The sequence below is a fragment of the Lepidochelys kempii genome, chromosome 27 (genome assembly GCF_965140285.1).
Source record: "Lepidochelys kempii isolate rLepKem1 chromosome 27, rLepKem1.hap1, whole genome shotgun sequence".
NCBI classification, from domain to species: Eukaryota; Metazoa; Chordata; order Testudines; family Cheloniidae; genus Lepidochelys; species Lepidochelys kempii.
The window spans coordinates 13,597,146-13,622,662 of record NC_136406.1 but is presented as its reverse complement, the minus strand read 5'-3'; the positions used below and the strand labels follow the sequence as shown (position 1 = coordinate 13,622,662).

At 40.1% G+C, this 25,517-nt stretch overlaps 1 protein-coding gene across 1 annotated transcript in view; it reads left to right on the top strand.

The window, feature by feature from the left end:
* The window catches only part of NPEPPS (aminopeptidase puromycin sensitive), a 62,636-nt gene that overhangs the window by 12,440 nt on the left and 24,679 nt on the right, over positions 1 to 25,517 (top strand). The window contains exons 3-9 of the mRNA XM_073326253.2: positions 10,075 to 10,152; positions 15,079 to 15,200; positions 16,874 to 16,981; positions 17,951 to 18,151; positions 18,648 to 18,744; positions 18,854 to 18,887; positions 20,363 to 20,477. Coding sequence (XP_073182354.1) covers positions 10,075 to 10,152; positions 15,079 to 15,200; positions 16,874 to 16,981; positions 17,951 to 18,151; positions 18,648 to 18,744; positions 18,854 to 18,887; positions 20,363 to 20,477 — 755 coding nt within the window. The remainder of the gene's footprint in view (positions 1 to 10,074; positions 10,153 to 15,078; positions 15,201 to 16,873; positions 16,982 to 17,950; positions 18,152 to 18,647; positions 18,745 to 18,853; positions 18,888 to 20,362; positions 20,478 to 25,517) is intronic.

Here is a 25,517-nt window from a genome sequence, read left to right as displayed (position 1 = left end):
TGGTGGGATGGGACCTATTACATTTTTTAACACTTAAGAAAAATTGAAGCTTAAAATTCTCCTGACTAGGTTTAGATAGGGAAAGCTTATGTTCCTTCTGCAGTGATGTACCAGGAAAAGATTTATTGAAGTGTCCATTATATATGTCAGAAGTGCAGGTTTTTGTGTGACCAGAGGAACATCCACGAGCAGGCTTTGTTTTTAATTTGGTTTGATTTTTGTCTTCGGTGTGGTGACATTTTCTGCAAACTTCAGGAAAGTAATTAGAGGACCTCCCAGTGTTGGCTGTCAACAGCTGAATAGTGCCCCAGCAGATAAGGCTGTAAGGAAGTAGCGTTCAATGGGTATGTTTTGAGAAAGTGGAACTTAATGCAGGAAGTTCAGTGGGCAGTGAAAGAACAAGACTGTGGTGCAGGGAGCATTGCCAAACAATTTGGAATCTGTCCATTCAGACTTGATGATGGGAGTATGCAGTGCTAGCTTCTTCCAGATGCAAGATTTAATTCAGGGTATGGGGCTGTATCCTCCCTCTGATCCTGCATAGATTTCACAAACATTTTATCCCCCAGGACAACATTGCACACTGTCATTAGTGATCTTTAGTCTCATTAGACACACTATATTGCTAGCATTCCTGAAGCTATGTATCATGCTTGTGGTGAGGAGGTGAAGAGAGTGATGACAATGGCCGAAGATGTAGAATTTATCCTACCTAACAAAACCACCACGTGTACATACTGCCTCTTGAAAAGTCTGTTCCAGTACTGGGGAAATGGCAGGACCAAGCAAGAAAGGCTGAATCGTGGCTCCAAAAACCTTGTCTTCCCGCAAAATTAAAGTGAAGCCCAAGAGATTTAAAATTTTGCACCTCCTGTTTTTAGTTATTGCCCCCCATTTGCCATACTCTGAAATGAACCTCGTAGAGTTTCCCTGTGACATCCATTTTATACTGTTTCAGTGTTGGTATCCTTACTGGATAGCTTGAAATACCAGTAGCAGAACTTAGTATAGAAAATTATCATTTAAAATAATTGATGTTCTGTCCTTCTGTAGTTTTCATAATCAAGGAAAATAGAAAAGAAATGTCTGTGGCTAAAACACTTCATCCTGAGTTTTAATTACTTTGACTGTGGTAAACTGTGGCAGCATAAATACATAGCTTTGTTACATAGAAAATGCATTCCTAACAAGGTTTATTCTTATATTCTGGCTATTTCTTTATAGGGTTAAGGCATTTAAGTCAGTTGGGTAGGCTGCCAAATGGTAATGGATTTCAAAGTAAAATTGCATGGAATTGGCAGGCCATTTGTAGAGGTTCTTTTCTGGCACCTGTTGCTATTACTTAGAAGTCTGTCTTACTAGTGCTGCTATTGTGATAATGTGCGTTGCTTTTACATGATATTTGTTTGATTGATCACAAATACAAAATATTGTACTAGAAAGGGATGCAAATATAAAACAAATCAATTGAACTTTTGCTACTAATACAAACATTTTACAAGGGTCAATATAAATATTATGTATTAGATTTTAAAAGAAGAATTATAGGAATCTTTGTAAGATCAGTAAACTTTCTCCTTTACAGGCTGCAGTGAGGAATTGCTACCCATTTTAATTCTATAACTCTGGGGAAGAATTTCTGCTTGATGTATACATTGTTAAATGTGAGGCGAGATAATGTCTTATCTCCTTTTAAAGTGTGGTTCTATGCTGAAAAGTAACAGTGTAGAAATAGCACTTTCTCAACAAATCTGTGAACTTGCCACATGTACCAACTAACGTTATACTGGAACCATGAAGCTCAGTTTAGAGTTACTCTGAATTTTCTATTGCAAACTCTTCCTTCACTTCAGTGAGTTTTCTTTCATGACTTGATTATTTGTTGCCTTCTAGATTCCTGGGCCTATACTTTTTTTGGTGTTTGTGGCCTAATTTTTATTATACATGGCCATTACTTCTGGTTAAGGTGAATAGTTATGCATTAGCCATATTAGCTTTGTCCAAATGAATGGCCATGCTCTGCTAAATAAGGGATTAAGAAAACAAGTGTAACTAACTGCCTTTTTAAGTTAAATTTCAGGGGATTGTATTTTACTCCTATTTAATATTGGATATTAAGTAGTTTGATTTCCCTGCAAGTCTGCATTTTCAGGAGGTGTGAAATTATCTGCTGAAGTCATAATCATTGGCTAATTATTTTTCACCTTCATTTAGCTTGGAGAGCATTTTGGATAATTCACGGATTACAAGCAACTCGTTATTAAAGACATGAATGTTGAGGTGCTTGGAGGGTAATAATCAGCAATTTCACATACAGAATTGCAAACAGACTTAGTGTTATCTGTTAATTTTACCAAATAATTGAGTTAGCACTACCTTTCTATTTCAGCATTGCAATTTTTCTATATACAATTTTTGAAAAAAATGTTGCCAGCGACTCCTGATTTGAATTTTTTGCTGCTTGATGTTTGCCACCTCAGTCTTTTCAGTCCCACAGGAAGTTAGTGAACCACCACTAATAGGATGCAGGACCTGATTAAGGCATTCCTAGATCCCCAGTCAATATGATTATATCAGAATCTCAACTGTCTTTTAAAAACAAAATTTAAGTGTCTGGTAGTTGTGAACAGCTTGGCAATATGCAGTGATACCTGCTTGAGTCTGCAGATAATTTGAACTGAGAAGCGTGAACCACCTTGTGCATTTCAAAGGAGTGTTAACTTAAAAACCTAATGCTCTGAAGGGCCTATCAACACCACCCCAATAGATGGCTCTATCATAGGACTGAAAGGGCCCTTGAGAGGTCATCTAGTCCAGTCCCCTGCCTCGTGGCAGGACTAAGTATTATCTAGAACATCCCTGACAGGTGTTTGTCTAACCTGCTTTTAAAAATCTCCAATAGAGATTCCACAGCCTCCCTAGGCAATTTATTCCAGTGTTTAACCACCCTGATAGGTAGGAAGTTTTTCCTAATGCCCAACCTAAACCTCCCTTGCTGTAATTTAAGCCCATTGCTTCTTGTCCTATCCTCTGAGGTTAAGAAAAACAAATTTTCTCCCTCCTCCTTGTAACAACCTTTTGCGTACTTGAAAACTGTTATGTCCACTCTCTTCTCTTTTCCAGACTAAACAAACCCAATTTTTTCAATCTTCCCTCGTGGGTCAAGTTTTCTAGATCTTTCATCATTTTTGTTGCTCTTCTCTGGACTCTCTCCAATTTGTTACATCCTTCCTGAAATGTGGCACCCAGAACTGGACACAGTACTCCAGTTGAGGCCTCATCAGTGCGGAGTAGAGCAGTCTTGTGTCTTGCTTATAACACTCCTGCTAATACATCCCAGAATGATGTTCGCTTTTTTTGCAACAGCATTACACTGTTGACTCATATTTAGTTTGTGGTCCTCTATGATCCCCAGATAGCTTTCCGCAGTACTCCTTTCTAGGCAGTCATTTCCCATTTTGCATGTGTGCAACTGATTGTTCCTTCCTAAGTGGAATACTTTTCATTTGTCCTTCTTGAATTTCATCCTGTTTACTTCAGACCATTTCTCCAGTTTGTCCAGATCATTTTGAATTTTAATCCTGTCCTCCAAAGCACTTGCAACCTGTCCCAGCTTGGTATTGTCCACAAACTTTATAAGTGTACTCTCTGTGCCATTATCTAAATCGTATGGCCACGTGGGATCCTGGGCTGTAGGATATGTCTGCACTTGCACAACTGACCTGGTGTTTGGCACTCTGGTTACTTTGCCTGAGTATGAGCTGTTTCCACAGCAAAGCTTTACCCACATTATTGTTTCCTCAGTGTTTCTGCACTCGTTTCTGTCTGTCTGTGGGCATATCCCATGATTTGTGCTGAGATGCTCGGGGATTCTTTCCCAATTAATTGTATCAATTGTGCGAGAACTTGTCTGTCCTTTGGAGGTGGAGAGGGGGAATTGTGGGAAAGGCATTGGAGCACTATGAGCACTTGAGTGCTCTTGTCCATCCTCACGTTCTAGCCCTTGCTAAAGCAGTTTGGGCTTTAACCCATGCCCCCCAGCTGTGCATGCAAGCACAGGTTTCAAGTGCAATTAAGCATATGGATGAGGGTGGATAGTAGCAGGGTTTGGGCAAAAACACATGTAGGAGCACTGGCTAAAACTACAGACATACTCTGTGTGCTGAGGGCCCTGGATTGCCTTAATCTGGACCTGATGGGATGAGTGGGATGCTGTGATGCTTAAGAATTTTTGTGAAGGAGAAAGTAGTACTTCTTTTAACTAATTTAGTTGCATAAAAAACAATGAAACTTTGTGAAAATCACCAGAAAACTCTCCATAAATCACATTGCTGGAGGTCAGTGATTAATGCTGATGAGTGAGGAAGTACAAGATGTCAAGTTCTTGCATCTGTGAAACTTAAACTCCAGAAGAGGGTAGATGAGGAGCTTTGAATTCTCTTTCTACTCTGGCAGATTGCTTGGGCACACCTTTAATAAAAGGCTGAAGTGCTAGCAACAGTGTTTAAAAATAGTTCCCTGCACAGTTTTGAAAAACACTGTGCTTTTCAGGATTCCCAGTATGGTGTTTTTGAGCTTGCCCAAACCATTTTATTGACAGATTAAGTTTTGTAGTTAAGTATGAATATAAATAATGTTGAAAACATGGAACCCGCTGACCTCATTTACCCACGCATTAAAACAATATTAGCCATAGTTAAGGCTGCGATTCTTCCCCCCCACCTAGCCCTGCCCCCCAGTTATTTTTAGTAAAGTCACGGCTTATATTCAAATAAATTTGTTAGTCTCTAAGGTGCCACAAGTACTCCTTTTCTTTTTGCAAATACAGACTAACATGGCTGCTACTCAGAAACCGGTCAAGTCACAGGCTCCATGAATTTTTGTTTATTGACCGTGACCTGTCCGTGACTTTTACTAAAAATAACCATGACAAAATCTTAACCAAAAAGAAAAGGAGTACTTGTGGCACCTTAGAGACTAACCAATTTAATTGAGTATAAGCTTTATTATATGTTGGTATCTAAAATCTTAACCGTAGCCGTAATAGCTAAAAAAATTATTTCGGTAACGTTTTTAGACAACTTACTGTGCTGGGCTAAATCATAGTAAAAGTGTTTGTTCGAAACTTCAGTTAGAATTGTCATGGTTTGTCCCTCTCCACCCTGGTCTGCAATTTTATATTAAAGCCATTTCACCATGAAACTGTTTCATATTGTGCCCCATGTGCTAGATGTTCTGCAGAGCAGGAAGAGATGGGTCATGTCCCAAGGAGTGTGTGTTAAAACCCCTCAGATAACATGTTTTTTCTACAAGTGTGGGTGGGGTCATAATATAAATATAGGCATAGTGGTGAGTTGCTTCAATTTTGAGCTCTGTTGGCCAAAATCTGATGCCATTGGAATTGGTGGCAAAAATTCCCAAGCTGATTTCAGTGCGGGGGAGACACTGCCTCTGTATGCCATTATAAAGGCCCCTGGATATTTTTCTAGGGAATTTAGTGGAAAAACCAGAACACTAAATCTGCTTTTTACAGTTTGTACTGTTAAACTCAGTACCTGTTGGTATTTAATATGTTTGATGCAGCAAACAGGATGTAGAATGTATTTTGAAAGCTATTTATGTAGATTCAACATTAATTGTATCAGAATTGTACTTAACTCATAAATGACCAAGGAGGTTCTTTAATTTTTAGCTCAGAAAACACCACTGAAAGTCTTTGTTTTCACTAGGGAAAATTGTGTTCAATGCATCTTGATGTATTGAGGTAAGCCCTGTGAGGGGGTTTACCTCAGCCAGCTAGCATGTGTTAAAGCTACACCTGTCTTCTCTAGTATTTTAATGCACCTTTTCCACCCCCAAATATGGACAGTGACCCTAGTGAGTGTAGGCGGAATCATCTTTTACAATCAGCTTGATTCCTAACATATATAATTCTATCTTTGGTATTTGTCTGTGTTTTCTCTCAAATACAGTACACTAGATTGGACATACTGCTTAAAACCTTTGGCCAGGATCTAGACTTTTGTATTACATGCCTGTAAATTGGAATAATTAATTGACACATCCATCTGGGTACTGTGCAGTTTCAGGAATTACTCTGTAGAAGTGCAGTAAATAATTTAAAATACTGGATGTTCTTTATAGAAAACTGATGTTAAATATGCAGTGCCCCATATTTTGGAAACTTTACTGGATCTTTTTTTAATGCCCTTTTCTAGAGAAACTGAGAACTAACAACTTCTTCCTGTTTTCTCATGCTGCTTGGTCCAGTGTGTATACTAGTGTGCCAGTGATGAACTCACCACCTGGCAGTGCCAAACCCTCTAAAGTTAGTAGACTGCCAAAATTGTGCTGTTTCCTTCAGGAGCCTTTGTATTCAGCTCCATCAGGAATTCCAGCAGCCTCCTGCAGCACTTAGTTATTTGTTACAAGCAGTTCTCTTATGCACTTACAAAAATATTGTAGACAGTATTCTAAGGCTTAAATATTTGTGGGCTGCATAATCACTAATTTATTCATACTTTGCTGGGTATTAAAAAATCTTAGTCTTGAATGGGCATCCTTCAAATCTTTAAAAATAGTGTAACTTAAAGTGTGATTTTTGACTTGATAGAAATGTAATTATCTTTTGTGTATTTTAACATAAACATGCATATGGAAGCGAGGAGGTTGGGAAGAGACATTTGATTTGACACCATCATCAGTAATTATGTGCCTTTTTGAAACATTAACTGAATAAATTCTCTTTTGTTACCCTCATGGATTTAAATCTTTCTGCTATTTTAAAAATGTAAGTTAACCAGAGGAAGTTTGTGATAGCAAGTGAGGCTGTTCTTGAGTCTTGTGATACTTAAGGCCTTATTTTCAGAGTTGCAGAGAGCACCCACTGTATTCATCAAAAAGAAAAGGAGTACTTGTGGCACCTTAGAGACTAACGAATTTATTTGAGCATAAGCTTTTGTGAGCTACAAAATCATCCCCTCCGAACAATCAAGTGCTAAGGCCCTGTGTACACTACAATGGAAAATAATGTTGGAAGCAACCCTGTTTAAACAGTGTTAGACCCCATCTACCCTACACAATTAACCATGTTTAAGAACTGTTGTGAAACATGGCTGTTATCTGCATGTATAAACAAGGTTTCTTCCTGTGCAAGCAGAAAAATAAAACTGCGGGCTGGGGGAGCGGGGACTGTTTTGGCTATGTATCTACCATGGTTAAAACAGTTGCCCAATGTTTTTCATGCACAGACGAGAAAAGTTTTAAAACCACACCACAACAATGTGCTGATGCTAAGCACAATTGTTTTGCAGTGATTTAGAGCCTGCGGGGGAATAAATTAAATTAAGAAATTAAATATTTGGTGTCAAATTTGGCAACAATGTGCATGCCTTATGCATACTGTCAGGTACTTCCTTAGGTTCAGTAGGGTGGAGCTCTGAATCTGCAGTGACACTGAATCCTTGACTTCATGATCAGGTCCTTGCCACAGCCCTGTATGGATAGCATAGGGTTCTTTCACTGAGTTTGGGATCAAGAGACCTTCCACTCTGGTTTCTTAGCTCTTTATTTTAGTCTCTGTCCTCAAGCTGACACACAGTTGGGCAGCTCAGCGTCACTTGCTGGCCCCTGTGGTGGATAACATACTTTCCAGGCAGCCTGACAGAGAAATATCTGAGGCAGATGTTCAGCCCCTTCCTCCTCATTCGACAGATTGCTGGTGCTCTGTCTTGTTACACCAGGTTTGTTTTTCATTGGAATCTAAAGATAGAAAGGGTCAAAATCCAGTGAATCTTATTTAGTGATGCAACTGGCAACCAGTTTTGCACCCTCATTTTACCACAAAGCTCATTATTGTACCTTGTTCTTCAGACCTCCATACACCCAAAGGTCCTACAACATTCTGTCCAGTATGCTTTAACCTACAGCTTGCTGGTAATGGCTCCTTTGCTTTCTCCACCTTCTACAAAACTCAGAGAATAGAGGAACCTAATCACTTATTTTTTTTTTTTTTTCCTGGCTGTATTTGGTGAACGTTTGTCCAGAAGGCATTGTTTAAGTCTTCCTCATGTCTTAATATCCCAGACCTATTTTCAATTGAATTCAGTGGTTTGAGCAGAAGGGTATAGACAATTTAAAATAATGGAAGGGCAGAGTGTTAACTATTAGACTAAACTTTCAACACATCAGTCCACTAAACTATCATTTTTCTCTCGGGATTGAGTCACTGCTATATTTCTTTCCACTTATAATTGTTTTATAGTGAGGGTTGACTATCTCACTATTGTGATCAGTGCTGATTAATTCCTGAGTAAAGTATTGTGGAGCAAGCAGGTAAGACAGTATGCATTCATACAATTTTTACGTTTTGTCAACAGAGATGGTATTTACACTGCATGACTTTCAAGCTGAAATAATGCACCATTTTAAGAAATGGAGCAACATGTTCTGTTACCTAATATTTTATACTACAGTAAACTAAAGCACATTTTCAATAAACAGTATTCCTGAAAAGGGAGTTCTTCCTGGCAGTTCCTGGCTTGACAAAATGAACTTGAGTGTTCTGAGGCTGTATCTAAAAATGCATGTCTGGAAAATACCCCTTGCCACAATATATGATCCTAGAAAAAGAGGTCATTCTGAAATACTTCAAAATTAAACTTCGTCATTTCTAGATGTAGTTCATAGTGATTCAAGGATCTGTGTAATGAGAATGGATACTGTGGAATGTTCCTCTTTTAATGTGTTCATATCTAACATCACACAGCAAATTTCTTTAATCACCCTTTTCCTTATTTCTGTTGTCCTTTAAATATTAATACCTTAGAAGATTAAGCAAATGTGTATTAGTAAATCCACAACTATGCCTGTGTATATAATGCTGCGTATGCATGTAATGTGTTGAATGGAAATTTACCAGCTCAGAACATTGGGCAGTATTAAAAATAGAGTTCATCTGTTGATTACATACAGCTCTGCGTTTCTCGAAGCTTGTTAGTGATGGATTATTTGTGTGGGCCAGGGGTGGGTGAAGAGGGCCTAGGATCTCACCTTGAAAGCTGTAGCAGTTTTCCTGGGTGAGAAGTGCTGGACACAACAGTTCTCTCCAAACACAGTAAGTGCCACTCACTGAATTGGTTAGAAAGGAGGAAGCAATACAAGGTGCTTCCTCAGCGCTGAGCACACTGCAGCTCAGTGGATGAGCTTGGTATCAGAGTGCTGATTTCCTCTATATGTCAGTCTGGCCTGGATTCATTATTTAACAGTAACCATTTACAATGTAGTGCTTAGCAGCTCCAACTGGAACTGGGAGCCCCTTGTGAGCTGCTTTACAAATCTAAACAAAGACAAGGTCCCTGTTCCTGAAGACCTCTGAGTTTCATTTTCAAGGTATATGAACCAGCTTTGAAAAATTGGATATTGTTTTTCAAATTGAGATCTAGAAGCTTCTAAAACAAAGTGTCTGATTTTTGTAAATACTATTTTTTGGACAATTAAACAAATCTCTATTGGACCAGCTTTTCTGTTTGTTCTCCCTAACACTGCTGCATGCATGTTAATGGAGAGATCTCAACAGGAATTTCACTCTATCAGGAGAGCAGCATTTAAATGCCACTAGCATGCTTGGTGCTGAACAAGAGGCAGACAATCTTCACCCCAAAGAGTTTATAATCTAAACATACAGCTCTCATTTCTCTAGTTGTGAAACAATTACGTTGCTCAGCCTTTGCAGAGTTGTGTAAGTGCAGCATTCCAATGGAGTGTGTGTGGGAAGAGATTGAGGTGTGGTAGCTTGGAGTGAAATCAGTGTGTGGGAACCCTATGACCCCCACATAAATATGCTTAAATTGGTTTTCTGAGGCATGAGAATAGAGCATTGAACCTTGTCAATAAGTGGTATTTCTTTGGGTGTTTAGGTTTACATTGTTCTATGTTAATTGAAATCTTGATTAGTGATTACAGCATTTTGCTAAGTTCAGCTGGATTCAATTCACTGAAGTGTGAACATAAAGTGCTCTTGAGTTACGGAAACATTCTAGGCTCTTGTTGAATCAAGTGCTCTTTCCGTTTCAGAAATACACGCCACGGGATTCAACTATCAAAATGAAGATGAGAAAGTTACTCTCTCCTTTCCCAGTACTCTACAAAAAGGTAAGAGGTGCTTCCAAAATCTCTCAGGGCAATCGACTTAAGATAATTCGACTGCTGCAGTAATTAAAGTGGTGTTTCACATCCACACTGTGCTTGTTCTTCAGCTGTGCGCATCCTCACCAGGCGTGCTTCCACCAACTTAACTGTGTGGGGCAATGAAAGCTGGAGCCCCGCTGTCCCAGGGCTGACAGCTCACAGCTGGAGACTCCATACTGCCCAGGGGTGTGGGGGGCTCCAGCTGTCAGCCCTGAGGCAGGTGAGCTCCAGATGTGAGCCCCGCAGTGGCGCTGACAGCCAACAGGCAATGTAAGTAACACTGTCTACACAGATACTGTGTCACCTAACTACATTGATTTAAGTGCTACGTGTCTCATGGATGTGGAGTTAAGTTGGTGTAGTGAGCGACTCACATCGGTGGGAGCTACATTTTAGTGTAGACGCTTACAAAACTGTCTTACGTCAACCTAACTCTGTAGTGTAGACCAGGCCTCAGACTGACATGCTACTTGTCTCAGCCAAGTTAAAATACTGTCACTTGGGATGGGTCTGTCTGCCTCTCTTATTGTGTATTCCTTTTGCAGTGTGTTTCGTTTAAAATTTCCCCCCCTGAATTTCACAATCTGATGGGAAAATGTCAGGCAACTGAACAGTTAGGGCCCAGTTTCTAACTAGCTTAAGAATTAATATTTACATTGCAGTTAAACAGAGGGGCCAGTTTCCATAAAGCGTCAGTGTTGTTAGTAGGCTGTCAATTAAACTTGCAGTTAACGCAAGCGATTAATGCAAAACAAAATAACTAGATTAAAAAAAATAGCTGCGATTAATTGCAGTTTTAATCGTCCTGGAAAACAACAATAGAATACCAATTTGAATTTATAATAAGTATTTTTGGATGTTTTTCTACATTTTCAAATATATTTATTTCAATTACAATGCACAATACAAAATATACAGTGCTCATTTTGTATTATTGTTTTGATTACGAATATACTCAAAAACAAAACAATGTAAAACTTTAGAGCCTACAAGGCCACTCAGTCCTACTTCTTGTTCAGCCAATCACTAAGACAAAAAAGTTTGTTTACATTTATGGGAGGTAATGCTGCCTGCTTCTTATTGACAATGTCACCTGGCAATGAGAACAGGCCTTTACATGGCACTGTTGTAGCTGGCATAGCCAGGTATTTGTGCCGGATATGCTAAACATTCGTATGCCCCTTCATGCTTCAACTTGTAGGCTCTAAAGTTTTACATTGCTTTGGCTGTGACTACAGTTACGTTAAAAATAAAAATCTACATTTGTAAATTGCACTTTCATGATAAAGAGATTGCACTACAGTAGGATTTCTCAATCTTTTTCTTTCTGAGCCCCCCCCCCCACCCGCCCCCCCAAAAAAAGGCTATAAAAACTCCACGGCCCACCTATGTCACAACATCTGTTTTTCTGCATATAAAAGCCAGGGCTGGCATTAGGGGGTAGCAAGCAGGGCAGTTGCTGGGGCCCCACACCACAGGGGCCCCTGCAAAGCTACATTGCTCAGGCTTCAGCCCCAGGTGGTGAGACTCAGGGTACTGGGCTTCAGCTCCATGCAGGCTCCAGCGAGTCTGTTAGCCCTGATTGGCAGACCCCCTGAAACCACCTCGCAGCGCCCCAGGGGGCCCTGGTCCCCTGGTTGAGAACCACTGCACTACAGTAATTGTATGAGGTGAATTGAAAAATACAATTTCTTTTGTTCAGTGCAAATATTTGTAATAACAAATAATATAAAGTGAGCACTGTATACTTTGTGTTGTGTTGTAATTGAAATAAATATATTTAAAAATGTAGAAAAACATCCAAAAATATATATAATACATTTAAATTGGCGGTCTATTAGTGATTTAAAGTGTGATTAAAATGGCAATTAGTCGTGACTATTTTTATCTCACGATTAATTGTGAATATTTTTTAATCGTTGTACAGTCCTGGTTAATAATTATCTAGTTAATTGAAAAACTCCTTTGTATAGAACTCCCTATATGAAGAGGGTGAGGATCATAGAAAATGGGCATGGTTCAGGTTACCATGACTCCTCTGCTCTGGCTCTTTTCTGGCTAGAGTTGCTTTCCGTTCTCAGTTCCCACCAAACAGGTAGCTTAATTGTTCACTGAATATTTTGGGTGTCTTGGCTAGGTGAAAACAAGACAAGAAGAGGACCAAGAAAAATTGGTGACCTGGGAATGACAGAAGTTGCTTAAGACTCAGCCCTCTTCTAGAGTCTTGATTCCATAACTGGGGATTAATGAGTGTTTGTATGGTGTTTTAAACATGTAAAACACAGTGCAAAGTGCTAAGTATTTGCTTGTAAAGTGCCTTAGTATCCCTGAATAAAAGATGTAGTAAGGGCAAAGTACTACAATGTAAGACTGCTCTATTTCAAGATTTACTCAGGATACTTATTCCCTTTCTGTCATCTAAACATAAAGTAACTTTTTGAGGCCAGTTTAGACCTCAGCATTGTTCAAGTAGTTGTTAGGGTTGGTGACATCATTGGATAGTCTAGGAGATGAATAGTTTCACATCTGACATGAGTTAAAATCTCTCCCAGGTTGGAAGGGACTGGTTATTGAGAGGCTTATATAAAATGAGCATTTGGATTCAGCCCATGTCCTGGAGGGGCTGATGTCCATCTCGCACAAATCCGTACCACAGTTGGGTCTTCTAGGCAGTCTCCTTTGGCAGCCCATGCAGAGAGGACCAAGACTGAATGGGTATGAAAAGTAAACTGAACTATCTTCTGACCTGATGGGGAGAAATCGATTAAAAGGTTGATACATTGGTGGGACACTGCAGATGCTCATACTTAAGTGTTTGTGCTGACTGAAATCACGTGGCCTACTGGTATTGCAGCATTTAAAGAAATCTTCCTATCAAGCCCCACACATTGTCTTGGCTATGGAATATTACCCAGCAGAAGTACCCTTTCTGCAGGTGGTGGTTTGGTGCTGACAACTCCAGGAATCTTTCAACAGATCCTTTGTGCTTGATATTGTCCTCTGTGGTTAGGCTTATTAACTGTTTTGCACAGTAATTAGTAGATTAATTTGTAGTTCAGTGGGAAAACATGTGCAGGTGATCGTTGTCTGCCTATAGAGATCATGGTGCCTAGCAGTGGCAGCATTGTAGTGAATTTGATAACGGCAATTTGTATGGTAAAATACTAGTGTCTGGGTCGGTTGGAAACACCCCTCTTGTAGAGATGTTTAAATATTTCACTGACTTAAAAAAAAAAAAAAAAAAAAAAATCTAGTGCAGGTTACTATCTACCTAGCTGTTTACAAAAAAGAATCAAGATTTGAAAGATACAAAATTTTAACTACTTTTAAAAATTCCATATTTCATTCTCTCATACTTCACTGTCTCAGTTCTTGAAGTTCCTCTCCTGGCTCCTCCAAGAAAGATTGGGGAGCTGCAGCAGGCTTCACATTTCATGTGCAGATGCACAAAGTCTGATTCCATGCATATAGCACTTAGCCTGTTGGTCTAGTTTGTTCATTATTGTGAGCCAGTAGAAGATTGAAATTTACAAGAATCCTATTTGTTCAATTATATTTGGCAGTAGCAGGTTGAAATTAAAACACAATGATGGGATTAAAGGTTTGTGGGTCCTCTTTTCTAGAATTCTAGTAGGCTTTTGCAAGAGCATATTTTAAATAAGAACAATTGTGCCTGAGCCTTAAAAATTACTGTCAGTCTAGCTCCTTAGTTAACAGTTGATTCTACATTAGAACTGTATCAGTGATTGGATTGCACTTGAATAAAGTTTAATTTGCATTGACACTGTAAATGACATTCACTTGACTTGAGACCTGCTCTACAAAGAACATTCTCACTGACACACTAGGTAAACAGCACTCGTGATAAAGTTACTTTGATGTGTCGGACACTGAAAGATGATTCTGTGATTGTTTGCTTTCAGCAATAGTGAAGTTTGCTCGTGAACACCAGAGGTGATTCTAATCATCTGCCTGCCATTGAGAGTTAAGCTTAGGAGCTATTTATGTGAGAGACTGTTTATCTGTTCTCTTGTTACCCAGAAAGGACTAAGCTGAATTAATATAGTGCTCTCCAAGCTTTGAATATACAAACTCCTTGTTAACTGTGTGGCACTTCTGTTTGCTGAGAGATTTTTTTAGGTTGGAATTTGACACCACAGTTGAATAAGGTGTATATTTTTATCTTTGCATGCAGATGTGTAACGATTCTAAGCAGATACAAATGTTACTGTGCTCTATTCTGTAGGTTATTGGCATGTTGCCTTTCTTAGCAAGATCAGGTTCCCATTTGGTGCTGAGGCATCAAGGGCAGAATAAATCCTGGATGTAACTGAATTAGATGTTAGAGCTCAGACAGAGCTCTACCTTGACTACTGTATTAGATTTTCATAAGATTCTATTAATAACCACTTAGGCACTCCATATAAATAGGCTTTCTAAGCCTACCTGTGGAGTTAAAATTAGCATCCCATCATGCATCCCTTACTCATAATTATAATGGTTGCTGTATCAGGTCCTTAAATTAGATAGAAAGGTAGAGCTTAGTCTGGTTACAATAAAGTAATAGAGTAGAAAAAGTGAATACAAGCGGAAGCCTCACAGGTACTGTACCAGTCAATTGCGGTATCTCCATGGCTGGTGAGATTCTGCTTGTATTACTCCTAAAGCTTAGCTGCCATTGAGCAGTGTTCTGTGCGATGCTGCCAAAAGCGGGGGGTGGTTTTGAGGGGTGCTGGCGATGGAGCGGTGGGTGGGGACGAATTGGAGGGAAGAGTTATTTCAGAAGGGCAGTGAGCCAACTAAATAGCTTGGCCTGAAAAAACAGACAAAATAAATGTTCTGTTTGGCACCTTCAAATAACATGTCCCATCTGTTCTTTTTTTGTCACAGGGACAGGGACGTTAAAGATAGACTTTGTTGGAGAGTTGAATGATAAAATGAAAGGTTTCTATAGAAGTAAATATACCACCCCTTCCGGAGACACGCGCTATGCTGCTGTCACTCAATTTGAGGTATGAGCTGTATTTGTGTTTTCAGAAAGGGTCATTCTTAATATAAGATTTACTCTTGGGAAAAGACTTGGGTACAGTTTTTCTAGTCTCAACTACAAACATGGCCTGATTTTTTTGGAATCCATATTTTCCACGTCTCACTCTCAGCAAAGTAAAAGGTAATAAAAAATAAGCTTTGTACTGTGACCTAAAAGTCAAATTCAGGGTCTGGCAAATTCCTCAGTCAAGGTCTCTGTCTATATATAGTATATGCATATGTATAACAGCTGCAGTGTTAGAAACGAATTCCTTTAACAGCTGCTTTGAACCAAATGTCCATATAAATTGCCTTTTGAAAGTATACTAATTTTTTAATTTGACTGTCTGACTTACTCACAATATCTTAATGGCACTCAGGTTGTGTGCTGTCTTGTGTCTCAAGTATTCTATAACTGTTGACATCATGAAATGTTTATACCATTCTTTAAACCAGTGGTCTCCAACCTTTTTACACACAAAATCACTTTTTGAATTTAAGGGCAACCCAGGATCTACCCCGCCCCTTCCCTGAGGCCCCGCCCACTCCATCCACCCCGTTGCTCGCTCTCTCTCCCCCCCCCCCCCACTTTCACCGGACAGGGGGTTGGGGTTTGGGAGAGGGGGTGCGGGTGCTGGGCTGGGACCAAGCGGTTTGCAGTGTGGAGGGGGGCTCCCGCCTGGGACAGGGGATGAGAGGTGCAAGCGCTGGGAGGGAGTTTGAGTGCAGGAAGGGGCTCCGGGCTGGTGCGGTATGGGGTACTGGCTCCTGCTGGGAGGCACTTACCTCAGGTAGCTCCTGGTCGGCGGCATAGCAGGGCTAAGGCAGGCTCCCTGCCTGCCCCAGTCCCACACTGCTCCTGTAAGGGGCCCATGTGCCCCTGGGGAGGGCACGTGGCTCCGCGTGCTGCCTCTCTCTTCAGGCACTGCCCCCGCAGCACCCCTTGGTCACGGTTCCCAGTTCCCAGTCAATGGGAGCTGCGGAGGCGGTGCTTTCAGGCAGGTGCAGCATGTGGAGACCCCTGCCTCCCCCTCCCCTGGGGCTGCAGGGGTGTGCTGGCCACTTCTGGGAGCAGTGTGGGGATGGGGCAGGCAGGGAGCCTTAGTGGCAGCCCTGCTGCACTGCCGAATTTTTAGCAGCCAGAGATCGCGATCCCTCCAGGATCAACCAGTTGATCGCGATTGACCAGTTGGTGACCACTGGTTTAACAGTTGTCTTAGTTTGTTACATAAACAAAACCATGAAGCACTCTTTCCTTTATCTAATGCACATAAAACATACCGTAGTGCGTGCAGTCTAATGAGATAATACAACCAAGGGGTCCTGTGTGCTTTCTATGGATGTCTGTGCACTCTCCCTTTCACATGACTGAAGCATTACTCAGGTCATGGCTGTGCTGAATTTTGCTCAGGGACTGTAAACTTCAGTGGCAACACAAGATGAATTTCTGTTGCCTTTTTTTTAACCTGAGAGTGAATTAAACTATATGCTAAGAGAAAACACACTAATCCAAGGGCCAAGGAAAATGAATAAGGAAACTTTTTCTAGCAGAGACTGACCATAGCTTGCCAGACTATCAATAGAATGTATTTTTATGTGCTTCATTGTGATAATCTTGGTGAAAGATTTGTTCAATTAATGCCCTTATTTCCTTCAGGCCACTGATGCTCGCAGAGCCTTCCCTTGCTGGGATGAACCTGCTATTAAGGCAACATTCGATATCTCATTGGTTGTCCCTAAAGACAGAGTAGCTTTGTCAAATATGGTAAGTGTTTAAAGTGCAAGTAACAAACTCAATTTTTTATAGCAACTGGCTATGTAGCGGTTTTATTTGCAAGTTAGTGATGTGTTTTGGTAATATCCATTAATAGGAAGATGGATTGTAGTATTTGTCATTACTAAGCAATTATACTTGATTGAGGGAAGCTTTTTTTAAAGTAGATACCCATTGCTAGTAGACGCTAGTACAGAAATTAAATACGCTGCACAAGCCAGAGAGGGTTGTTTATTAAAACGAGTCCTAACACGTGGCATGACGTGCTGCTCAATTAAATGAATGAAAAAAATTAAACTTTTGCTGGTTTAGATAGCTACATAAGCATGCATGGCATTTTATAGATGAATAGGACCGGTCTCCGCCCTGGAAAGCTGATAATTAAAGTTTAGATGTAACAGGAGCAAGTGGTAGCAATTTCATCGCAGGTACAAAGCGGGTATCTTCGCATTCCCAATTTTAAATATGGTGTAAAGCTTCATGATAGTCATTTGCTACTAAGAAACCACTTTTCAGAGTCTCATCCTACAGGCTCCTATTGTTGGGATGACTGTTTACTAGTAAAGGCCATTTTCAGTTAAGACTCAGTTTCCTCTGCTCGGGCAGCTTGATGCTGCAATGTGTTAATGCAAGCCAGAAGTCTTGTCCAGCACCATTTTGTTGCAGCCATCCATTCAGTGTTTGAACAAAAGAATCATGCTCTGAAAACTTCATATGGGAAACTGGCTCCATAGGCATGGGTCCTGTCACCAGTCCTGGAGAGCGGGAGTCCAGGAACTGATAGCAAAAGCTATCCAGCAGACCTTAGCTACTGCAGTCTGATATTACTTGTGGAGTAAACGATACAAAATAAGTATTTGTGTTTCGGGGGGCTATAAATCTAATGAGCATTTTAAAGTTGTAATCCAGTGTTGCTTTTCATGGAACTAATCTGATTCCTTTTCCTGTTTTGTTGGAAAGAATGTCACTGATCGGAAGCCATACCCTGATGATGAAAATCTGGTGGAAGTGAAGTTTGCCCGCACACCTGTGATGTCAACGTACCTAGTAGCATTTGTGGTGGGAGAATATGACTTTGTAGAGACCAGGTCATCTGATGGTGTGTTAATCCGTGTTTACACTCCTGTTGGCAAAGCAGAACAGGGAAAGTTCGCATTAGAGGTAAATGCGCTTGACGTGATTTCTCCACTACTTGTATAGTCCCCAGTTGCGGGGAGCCTATGTTCTGGCTGGGTTCTATCAACAGCACAGTTAATGTGAAACTTGTCATGCTGCTTTGGTTTTGGTTTGATTAGTGACATGGAGAAACAAGGCTTGATAGTAAACTGAAATTCATTACATACAAAGAAAACATGAAGTCATGACAAAAATCTAGATTCTGACCCAACTGAGATGATTTAGCGTTATCACCTTTTATATAAAGTCAGTGTAAGGTAGTAGAGATTTGCTGAAGCCTGGAAAAAATTGGGGTACTTCCAAATGTTGGTACTCTGGCATTCCTGGAAGTCCCACCTTTTAGAAGTGGGATTTCTGGGGAAGAGAGCCAGTATGTGCTGCTTTCTGGAGTACTTACAGCCATGTGGAAATGTCAGTTCTGGCCTATCATTGTGAGTTAGTTCAAAATGTTTACTAGGTTTTTCCTTTTATTTTTTTGTAGGTTGCTGCTAAAACTCTGCCTTTTTATAAGGGCTACTTCAATGTTCCTTATCCTCTTCCTAAAATTGATCTCATAGCTATTGCAGACTTTGCAGCTGGTAAAGTAACTCACTTTATTGCTGAACGGTATTGATTTTCTTTGAATTTTAAACATTTAGGAAGAGGTGTGTATCAATGTCAATAAACCTTTGTATTTATTTTATAAAGGTGCCATGGAGAACTGGGGCCTTGTTACTTATAGGTATGCTGTTAAAATACTGTCTTTCCCCCCTTTGCTCACTAATTTTGGAGGCAATCCAACTGGTTTTAGGGAGCTGTCATGATTGGGCTTCATCCCAAGTAAGGTTGAGTAACTTCCTCCAAACTCTAGCTTCAGTCTTGAGTAATTTAGGCTTTTACACCAGAATGCACTGGTGTTCACATCTCAGAAGGGCAAGAATGAACTTTTAAGACTACTGGCCAAGATAGCCTTAAAGATTTTAAAAGCATCTGGCAGCAGCAGCTTCTGCAGAAAAAGAAAGTGTTTTCTTGGCTACATTCCCCCACCCTCTCCCAAGTTTTTGTAGTTATTTACACAGCTTAGAAAACTGTTTTTGATTTTTGCATGTTCTAGCCGTAGTCAGTAAACTTCTGCAACCATAGGACAAACATGTGGGTTGAGTAATTTTTAAAACTTTATCTTGCTTTCCATTTTCAGTTGCTTGATCAGATGAGCTAAATTTCATACCTTCTGCTTGATAGTCTCGTGTTTGTTTTGAGCTGTTGGAAGGCGCTCCCTTCAGCCTCTGCAACATGAGACTCTCATTAGCTCTAGATTAATTAGCACTGAAGTGATATTTCAGGATTTTTCTTCTTTTAAATTTACTCCATTAATTTGGCCTTACAAAATTGTCATGAAAAATTACTGGCTCATGCACAAAATCTACTTGCTTGCTCTACTGTGCTGATGAGAACTGATATTTTTTTCTCTGTGCAAAAATTATTTGCCCTGAGTGAGTAGAATTTTGAAAGCCTGCTTTAATGCTAGTGCTATGTTCTCCCCTTGCATTCAGATTGGCAGTTTTGCCTCTTACCTGTATGATAGATAGGAGGCTGGCATAATGTGCAGGCTATATTTTATCCAAGACATTTTTCCCCCTTAGAGTTGCAGGAGTCTAAAAGTCTCTTCTGATTGACCTACTGAGCCATGGTTGTGTTGCAGGTGTTTGTAGATTTCTTTAGAGTTTCCCTTATAGGATCACAAGTGAAATGAGTGTGTGTGTCTGTGTGTGGATATTCGTATGCATCTGAGATGGTAAATGTAACACGACTGATGATTGGGCACGTGGATGGGTGGAGACTCCCTCTGGGTTGAGTGTGGGAAAGAAGGCTTGCTTTGCATACATTATGAAGTGTGAAAGCAAATTGCAGTCAAGGTGAGACTTCCCCCTGTTTTTTCTAGTCATGTAGCTGGACTATTTTTTGCAGAATAAAGTTTTTCTCCTGTCTGGGTTTCTTGCCCTTGATTTCATGCATACTTTGAGGAAGTGTTGCCCCAACTCATCCCAACAGCTCTGAAATTTAATGTAACTGCTTTTATGTGCAAACTGAAACAACTTCTGTTTTTCAGTTGTGCGGATCATGTTTGTAGGTTGCTTAGGTAATTCAGACTTTGAAATCTTATTTTTCCCAGGTGTGTGCTGCTCAATTAATTTATCTTTATTTCTTAAAAAACAGGGAGACTGCACTGCTGATTGATCCCAAAAATTCCTGCTCTTCGTCCCGCCAATGGGTTGCTTTGGTTGTGGGACACGAACTTGCTCATCAGTGGTTTGGAAACCTTGTCACCATGGTATCTAATATTTAAAGTATTTTTATTATTATTTGTATTACCATAGCACCTAGGAGCCCTAATCATGGAACAGTACCACATTGTGCTAGGCACTGTACAAATGCAGAACAAAAAGACTGTCCCCACCCCAAGACACTTGCAAGCTAATTAAGAAGAGATGTATCGTATGTTTAGATTTGACATGCTTCTCCTAGATTCTTCATGTGCCCCCTACAGTATCATGTAATAGACAGGTTGAGTAGATACTTTACAAAGCTGTCTTTTTAAAGTGGATTTTAAAATACTTACTTGACCAGATGCTCCTGAAGAACAGATGTATAAAGAGAAAAATGCTAATTAACCTGTTCTAGTTTATGTGTGCATGAGTTAATGTTAAGAAGTTGACAGCGTCTGTTTGAATGTAGTCAGAGAGTGGGAAGACAACAGCAAGTTTCCATGGAAATGAGTTAAGCCACCATATTAGATTACTTCTAAAGTGATAAATCATCATTTTCCTTTCTGGTAGGGATGATTCACTGTGTCATCAGCAACTTTTCATACTAAGCAGGCCTTCTCAGTTTGTGACACTGGGACTGTATTATTCTAATCCATTAGTTGAAAAGTTGCCTGGTAGTAGCTGACATAGATTATTTTGGGTCCATAGGGAACCAGTCTTCTGAATGATTGAAGCTGAAGCCATTTAGATGGGAATAAAAGTACGTGAGAGGCAGCAGGTTGAAAGGTGCTAATAAACGCCTCACTGTGCTTACAAACCTGAAAGCCATGTTTACTGAAGTGTCTGCCGACAAATGGCCTCTGCCGATCCTGATTAGATCTTTGCGGCGTTGTTGTAGCCTGATGCTCTCTTTCTTCTGAAGCCCCATCAAAAAAACCCTGCTAATGGGTCCTTGAAAGCCAACCATGTTACATATTAGGAAGCTTATGCGTTGCCAAAAGCAGAGTATGTTTGGTAATTGAACTAGAAGCACTGCAGCAAAAAGAGCATGGCTTCTGGGGCCAGCAGTTTCCTAGCCGTATCTTTTAGGCTGCCAAAACAGAGGTCATGACTTGGGTGAAAGATAGATTTAGATGTCACTTCACAGGGAAAGCAGTAAGGAAGGGGTTTTCAGATTTTTCTATAGTGTGGCATGCATCATAATAGAAAGTCTTGTGCACCACTTCTTTTCCCATTCACAATTGCACAGGCTACCTCCCTCAGTGACTCAAGTCCCATCCCTGTGACAGCAACAGCAAATAAGAGGAAAAGTAATACAGTAGAGACCTGTTTACGCAAGGTAGCGCCATGCCTTCCACTGCTCCCTGTTTAACACACGAGACTCGTTAACACGCAGTACAGGAACTTGCTAGGTAGCGCTACGGATTTGCTCACTAACTCACTGACATAGAAATCGACAGGAAGTGCGGAGCTGGAAACGTGTTGTACGTCTTTACTGATATTGCATGCACGCTTAGTCATTGTCACGCTAGAGAGATATACAATATATAGTAGTGTTATAGTAATATATATACTACATTAGAAAATTTTAACCGTAGGCCTAATATAACAGCAGAGGGCAAGCATCAGCGTTCCTACACTGTAGAAGAAAAGCTAGCTGCAATAGATAGAGTAAATAGCGGAGAAACCCAGGCCAAAGTTTCAAAAGATACTGGGATTGCCGAATCTACTTTCCGAGGATGGCTAAAAACCAAATCTAAATTGAACGGCTTTGTACAAAATATCGATTCTGCCTCAGGGCTTAAGCAAAAATGTGTGCGCTATTCAGTAAAACCCACAATAGACAAAGCCACACGCACGGGGTTTGCTCGGGAAAGGCTGAAAGGAATGCCGCTAAGTGGGCCAATGCTTCAAGCCCAAGCTACAAAATTTGGAAATTTAATGGGGGATGAATCATTCCAAGCCAACAAGGGGTTTATAAGTCATTTTAAAAAGCATCATGGCAGTAGCACAGGTATCGATTTCTGGAGAAAGCCAATCAGCCGACGAATCGGCTGCGAACACATTTCCTGCCGAGTTAAAATCTCTTTTACAAAATGAAGACTACCACGAAGAACAACTTTATAATTGTGATGAAACAGCTTTATTTGCAAAACTGCTACCTGATAAGACTTTAGCCTTTAATTATGAGAGACAGAAAACAGCTGGATTAAAAAAGGATAGTGTGACTTTTCTTTTTTGTAGTAATAAGACGGGCAGCCATAAGCTTACCCCTCTTCTCGTTGGCCACTTCCATAACCCTCGCTGCTTTAATCCCTCAGTAGAGCCAAACTACTAATAGTATACGCTAACAGCAAAAATGCTTGGATGACAAGACACATTTTCAGCAACTGGTTCCACAACCACTTTGTTCCAGCTGTTTGTAAGCATCTGCGGTCGAAGAAACTTGAAGCCAAAGCACTTTTGCTACTTGACAATTGTCCAGCCAATTCTCCAGCTGAATCACTGGTATCGAGCGATGGAAAAATTTGAGTGCTATACCTACCATTCAACACAACATCAAAAATTCAACTTTTAGACCAGAGCATTATTCAGAATTTTAAAAACAATTATTGACAGGAGCCTGATTTCGGTGATTGTGTCATGCGCGTCTTCAGGCATTTCCGAATTCCTGAAACAGTTAAACATGAAGGAAATTATTTATTTAGTTAAAAAAGCTTGGGATGGAGTAAAACAAAAGTCCATTGAAAACTGCTGGATGAAGGCTCTCGGTGATGCCTTTTCTGTCAAAGATGGCTCAGACTCGGAAAACTCCAGCAGTGGCACTGATTGAGAGCCAGACTTTGAAGGATTTTCGGAAGAAGACGTCCTACGAACACGCACACAGACAAAAGAAGATAAAGGTAAACTTCTCTTTCAAATTATAAAAGATTTTAGTTTGGATCCATTGCCGGAAATCATTACCGAGTGTCTGGAGATGGATGAAGATTGCCAGACTTCAGATTTTCTGTCCGAGGAAGAAATATTAATGGGATGCGAGGCTATGTCGGATTGCGAAAGTGATGGTGAGGATGTCATTGAAAAGGTCAACGTTTCGCCCACAGAAGCCTTTAGTGCTGTAGAAACTGTTGTAAGATTTATGGAGGGGCAAAATGTGGAAAATATCGAAATCATTCATCTGTGGCAAATGACAGACTTCATAAGAGAGAGAAAAAAAGTGAGCCAGAAAGCGCAGAAAATAACGGCGTTTTTTCTAAGTGAATCATAGACACTTTTTTCAGCATAGCCTTCTTAGCCCGCAGTCCGTTAACGTGCGGTCATGACGGCTTGACTCCCGACACCCGCGCGTAAACGGGTCTGTACTGTATTAAGATAGTATATAATGTATTTTTAGCTTTTAATGCAGTTGGACAGCTAGAAATTAAGAGAGCTGGCATTGTGTGATCAACCAGTTCTTTGTGGATCACTAGCAAGTGTTTTTGGGACACCAGTGGCTCACAGACAATCAGTGGTCTAACCGCAGCTTGAGAACCACTACAGTAAGGCATTTAAAAAGCAATATCACTTGTCTTATAAGGGCTTGGCTGCTTTGATAAAGTTTTACATTTTCTTTCCCTTTTGAAGCTTTGTCCCATTCATAAAGTTTTTTTCTTTTAATTTTCATATTTTCAAATTTTTTGTATTTGAAATAGGATTGTTTTGTGAAATGCAAGTCTTTCACTTTCCCATTTCAGGTAGCTTGTTGCACACAGGGAACAAAGATACTATCACTGCAGGAAGTGTCAGTTACATCATGGTTACAATGTGCCAATGTTGGATCTTACCTGATAGCACAGCCCTCAAATGCCAGCTCTTTAACACTGAGGATGTTAAACTAATTGGAATCAAAATAGTTCTGGGAAATAAATGGATGCCTGTGCAACAAGACTGTAGTTGTCTACCCCGGTCTTTAGTTTTCACTGGGGTAGGCTAGCAGCTTGTTGCACTTAGCATGTGACTGACAGCCACTTATACTTCATGAAATTAATACAGAAAAAACCTGACTTGTTGGGAGTTTGAAAGTAAAGTTGAATGTCTTTCATTTTTCAGTTGCATTAATCCTTTGACACCAGTACTACATTTAAGTTCTGGAACTTTGTCTTGAAAACAGATTTAATCAGAACTATAATGAAAATTGGACAGTCTCCGCTCTAAAAATAAATAATGTTGGACTTATCTGTGTAGAATGTCAGTAAAATTATTTCTTATCATATTCCCTCTGTGATGTTTCATTCTTAACTGGGAAGTAGAATTGCTGTGTGGCTGAATTTCTATTGAGTTGACTCTGCAGCACTTTTCTTCTCCTTAAATAGACATGGCAACTTAATCAAACATATCTGAATTTACCTACCACTGTTTTATAAGTAAGAGTACTATATCTGAAAGAAATAAGAGGATGGGAAAGTCTTTTCCTCTATTTTTTTTTTCCAGTTTCACATGTAGTCTGTTTCCTTATCTCAGTACAGTAGACATTCTCTCTCTTAGCCAGGGATGGAGAAGGAACATGCATTTAAAATATAGTACATATAATTGTACACCTGCAAAAATTGTCAGTGACTGAGTCTTGGATAGGTATAATCCAGAAATTACTTTAACTTCCTTTTTCAAGAAAAAAATTACTAGATTTCAGGTTTTCAGTATCTGTTTACAACAGTATTCTTTCTCCCTCAGGTATCCAAACTCCTTTTCCATTACCTGTAAGGACATTAATACAAAAATTCCTGTGCAGCTGTGGTTGATGGAGGCCTTTTCCAGGATTTGGCTACTTTGTTGAACTGTGGCCTTCCATGCCACAGACAGCTTCCCCAATCTGGTCTTCCCTTGTCAGCTTCCTGTAACTGTTCCCTCTGTGGCTCTGTGCTCAAATCCAGCCTCATATGCAGCTTGTACAGCAATTTCTTTTGTACCCTCTGCAGGTTTGCCCTCTCCATTTTGAGTTCTTGGAAGCACATCTCACCTAGCAAATGGTTGCTAGATAGGCCATTCTGCACTGGGTTCAGTTCAGTCCACAAGCTGTTCTAAGGCTAAAGGGGATACTTTTGTGTAACCAGTCTGCTGTGTGTTCT